Source organism: Rhincodon typus, chromosome 1 (assembly GCF_021869965.1).
Source record: "Rhincodon typus isolate 14 chromosome 1, sRhiTyp1.1, whole genome shotgun sequence".
In the NCBI taxonomy this organism is placed as follows: domain Eukaryota; kingdom Metazoa; phylum Chordata; class Chondrichthyes; order Orectolobiformes; family Rhincodontidae; genus Rhincodon; species Rhincodon typus.
This window is the reverse complement of record NC_063332.1, coordinates 143367377-143372408: the sequence shown is the minus strand read 5'-3', so window position 1 is coordinate 143372408 and position 5032 is coordinate 143367377. Positions and strand designations below refer to the sequence as shown.

The 5032-nt window shown below is 38.7% G+C and overlaps 1 protein-coding gene across 1 annotated transcript; it reads left to right on the top strand.

Moving 5' to 3' along the window:
* Nucleotides 1-366: 366 nt before the first annotated feature.
* LOC125485558 (small integral membrane protein 43-like) lies at nt 367-693 on the top strand. Its single transcript, XM_048608811.1, has one exon. The coding sequence runs from the start codon at nt 367-369 to the stop codon at nt 691-693; it is 327 nt and encodes a 108-aa protein (XP_048464768.1).
* Nucleotides 694-5032: the final 4339 nt, after the last annotated feature.

Genomic DNA, 5032 nt, shown 5'->3' with positions numbered 1-5032 from the left:
TAATCCCGGTTCTAGCTTTTACAATGTGTTATGTTTTAGATGTTGACAGTGTGAAAGTAAGCACTTGTGATCGTCAGCCAATCCCTTTGTAGGGGCTGTTCTTGATGAATAAATATATTTATAGGAGATTTCTAAGAATAGTGAAGAGAGATGAAGGGAATTGAAATGATACAGGATAATAAAGATCCCTTTCAATGGCTGACAATTTGAAACCAGTTCAACATATGACTGCAAACTATATTATAGACAAACAAACCTTATTAGTATTTGTAGATTCAACTTTCCGTCAGGTAATGATCAAAGAAGTCAACAGAAATCCAGCAATGTGGATTTCATATCACAACCTTCACAAATCTGGATGCCAAGATGAGTGATGGAGCAGAAATTGATGTATTGATAACGACAGAAATGATTCATCTATTGAAGGCTTATACTTCAGATTCCAAGTCCTCTCATGGCAGATTCAGCACAGCATCTTTGAAGTCTACATTCACGCCAGCAAAAGAGGACAGTGAGGATTGGGGATACAACCTGGTAGTATACCTGGCTATCTTCCTATTTTTGCTGCTTTTGCTGGTTTTATTTCTTTTTATGGTCATCAAACAGCTGAAGAATTCAGTAGCAGCTGTTGTGTGGCAGCCTAATCGCTCCGTTAGAGAACCCTGGAGTGCACATAGAGAGCAGGCTGTCTAGAAACAAGCTGAATTATCTACCACAGTTATCCACAGGTTTTCCAGCAGTGACAGGTAATGTAAATTGATTTTAAAAATGCATTTTTTTCTGTGTTCTCCAGAGTCAATGTGTTATATAGTATGGCTGTACATCAGGTTCTTACAATAATACAATATTATACACGTGTGAATACTGTAGAAGGTAAATTTACTCAATACTGACAGCAAGTCACCGGCAGATTATTAAAGTGATGAAAACATTGCACGCGCTAAGGTCTCCATGTCTCTGATGGGAGCGTGCACATAATTTTAATGGTTTAAATTTAAAGAAGCTAAAGAAAAGAAAGAATTGTTTACAAGATCATTGTGTTTTAAACCTTAGACTATATTGCTGCCATGGGCATTGATACAATAGTACAAAGAGAATTAAAAGTGACATAACACTACACGTAAAATGATCTGAGCCTGGATCCAACTAAATTCATCAAAATATTATGAAGCGGAAACATAATTAAAAGAACATATTTCTTTTATTCTTCTAGCAATCCTTTTATTATGACACAGGCACTGTGAGAATGTCACCAAGAAAAAAACTAGTTCATCTTTTTAGTAATTGTTTAGTTGGAAGCAAAAGGACATTTAAGCCTTGGATTGTCATCAGGTCTAGCCATAGTGCATACAAAATAGATTTTCTAGGTTTTATTTATCTGTCATTAGAGATTCTGACAACCATATTGCACCTAAATATGTGGTATAATTAGTATTTAGCACCATGGTTAAAAAAGACGCATTTTGTTGAAGCAATAAATGTGACTTTTTCAGCAATACGCAAGATCTGTATGATCAAATAAATATTTAGTAACTTATTGTACTGAAATTTCCAAAGAGCTACTCCAGAAATATGATGGAAACTGTGATTACAGCAACATCTACATCAACTTATAATTATGTAGCATCACTAATGTAATGAAACTTCCCATGTTGTTTTCCAGGAGGTCTATAGAACAAAGTACAATATTGGGCCACATTAGGAGATATTGGGCCAGATTTCTGGGGAATCAGGATAAAATGGCAGGCAGGACCTGATTCCAGGATTCCTGCCCCTGTTTGTGGCACCAGCATTTTCACTGGCACAAAATAGGGTGTGTGTAGTGAGCCTGCACCCAGCACTCCCAACCTGGCCAATTTCATTGGTGGGTTTGGCATCGCCTAGCTCTTCATAATCTCCATGAGGTAGAACCATGCCTCATGCATTGTGACCCCTCAGAGAAGTTGTGAACCATAGTCTGAATTTGGGGATCTTATGAAAAGTATGTTTAAATGGGTCTTCTATTTGCCCCACAGCCATTACTCATGGCCCCTCCTCAGGCCAACTCAATCCCACTCATTGACGGTTAGACAGAAAGAGAGAAAGAGCGAGAGAAAGCAGCTTCCAATACCCTTGCTGTTATCAATTCATACTGCCTTCTCCCTCTTTTTGCTCAAAGGCTGCTGTCCCCTTTGTGGATTCTGATGTTGGTGTCATTATTTCATTTCAAGCTTTCACCTCTGAGTATGTGCAGCTCTCATGCAAGTTTGAGTAGAATAAGAGATATAAGTTCCTTGGTACCTCACTGAGTTTCAGTATCTCTTGATTAAATCAATCCGGAAAAATGCAAGGTGATGCATTTTGGAAGATCTAATGCAGGAGGGAAGTATACAGTAAATGGCAGAACCCTTAGAAGCATCAACATACAGAGGGATCTAGGCATACAGTCCACAGTTCCCTGAAAGTGGCAACACAGGTGGATAAGGTGTCAAGAAGACATACGGCATGCTTGCATTCATCGGTCGGGGCATTGAAGATAAAAATTATCAAGTCATGTTGCAGCTGTATAAAACTTTAGTTATGCCACCTTTGAAATATTGCATGCAGTTCTGGCCACCACACTACCAGGAGGATGTGGAGGCTTTGGAAAGGGTTCAGAAACAATTTACCAGGATGCTGAGATAACAAGGTGTAGAGCTGGATGAACACAGCAGGCCAACCAGCATCAGAGGAGCAGGAAAGCTGACATTTTGGGTCTGGATCCTTCTTCAGAAGATGCTGCCTGGTTTGGAGGATCATGATGTGGAGGTGCCAGCATTGGACTGGGGTGGACAAAGTCAGAAGTCACACGACACCAGGTCATAGTCCAACAGGTTTATTTGAAATCACAAGCTTTCAAAACTCTGCTCCTTTGTCAGGTGAAGTTTGAAGGGTATTAGCTTTGAGGAGAGATTGGACAAACTTGACTTATTTTCATTTGAATATCAGAGGCTGAGAGGTGATCTGATAGTTTACAAAATTATGAGAGGCATGGACAGTATGGATAGTCAGAGAATTTTTCCAAGTGTAGAAATGTGACTAATTAGGGGACGTTGATTTAAGGTAAAAGGGGGTAAGTTTGAAGGAGATGTGAGAGACAAGTTTTTTTTTTAACAGAGGGTGGTACGAGCCTGGAATGCACTGCCAGAGGAGGCAGTAAAAGCAGATACGATAACAATGTTTAAGAATCATCTTGACAGATATATGAATAGGCAGGGAATAGAGGGATACAAACCACATAGAGGCAAAAAGTTTTTAGTATAGAATGGCATCATGTGTCAACGCAGGCTTGGTAGGCCAAAGGACCCGTTCCTGTGCCGTACTTTTTTTTGTTCTTTGAATATTGACAATCCATTTTCACTACAATTGTTACAATCTGTGTACATATGGAGTATGTGCCTGTGCATTTATGTGTGCATCCATGTGAGAGACCACAGGATCAAGCTTAGCTTGCTAACAAATGATAATGGACATCTACTGAAATAGTGGAGAATCCTCACTGTCATACTTAGTTCTGTCAGGTCTCATTGCTCTCAGGAAAGAAATAATTGGAAATTGAGAAGTATAGAAACAAAGTGGTAATTTGCTTCCCTGGTTGGAAGGGCAAAATACAGGATATAAAGTCTGAAGGCCATTTAGAATAGTTTGATCTGTACTAGTAAGTGAAATTGAATACATCTATATAGACTTTGTGAGTATACACCATATCGAATGTGCCTAATGTTTGTTATGGTGCATGGCCCCTCCTTCTCAGCAGCTCACTGAAAACTTAACAGACTGTGTCAAACTGAGGGTATCAGATTATAATGGAAACAAGTGAGTGTCACGACAAAAAAAACCTAACAATTGATACCCCGACAGAAAATCTGCTGTTGCATACAATAAATAATACGCTGGTTATGATTCACTCATCAATCTCTATGTAATTACATAAATCTTCTAATTATTACTAATATGGATTTTCATTCTGGCATTTCCTACAAGTAATACGTGTTTTGCTTTGGAATTTTGTCCTGACAGCAGAAACTTTCTTGTATTTTAAGAGTTTGTAAGCGATTATGGAGTATATGTTTTCTCATGAAAACTGGAACAATTGATTCAAAACAGCCCACAGTAGGAGTCATTGTTGTTCATTGAAAAATTAGTATAACAGGTATGGGGATAATGGAATGGCTCAGAATTCTTCTTAATTTCTCCCAATGCACCATGTGATACGTGGTTTATTGTGCAAAGGCTTAGGGATCCTGGAGCAACCTTGTGGTGAGTCATAGTCATAGAGATGTGAAGAGCAGAAAAAGGTCCTTTCGCCCCTTGCATCGTGCCTGTCACAGAGATAACAGAGTAACATCACTGAGAATAAAACACAGAGTGAGCAGAATTAGAATATTCAAGACAGCCTTGAGTGCACAAGAATAAGATCACCTGAGGAAGATAGATTTTTCCTTACCTATATAAGATCCAAGCTTGTATGTGTATGGCAGAATTTAGGTTTAATGTATAATTAATAGTGTTACTTTGAAGTCTAATCCTGAAGATAATCTTTAGGGATTGGGAGGACTATGAGCAATTCAGCATCACTGTAAAGCAGACATGTGTGAGAAGGGGAGCAGCATGAGGAGATAAAATCCAGTAGTAGAGAATACCTTCTACCTGTCTCCACCACCCAGATTCAGGCTACATCACAGGAAACACAGACAGGTGATCTATGGGTAATTCATCTGTGTTTCTTTTGTTTGGCCAAACTGTTTAATTCAGGAGATAATATTACAGCAGATGAAAGCAATTAGGAAACTCAGTATCAAGATATTTAACATCTAGATTGATCAAATAAAATAGGGATGGCCGGGCAGGCAATGTATTGCAGCTAGGTGAGAAAGCGATCAAAACATGGTAAAATTTTAAATTCGGTTTACATTCAGAGAGCTATTCGAGTCTTAAACCAATGTCCTCAACTTAAAGAAAGGCAATTACAGAGGTATTAAGAAAGAGTTGTTGAAAGTAGGCTGGGAAAGTG

Bases quoted from the DNA above. Each gene is read 5' to 3' on its own strand.
- LOC125485558 (XM_048608811.1), top strand. From the start codon at position 367: ATGAGTGATGGAGCAGAAATTGATGTATTGATAACGACAGAAATGATT.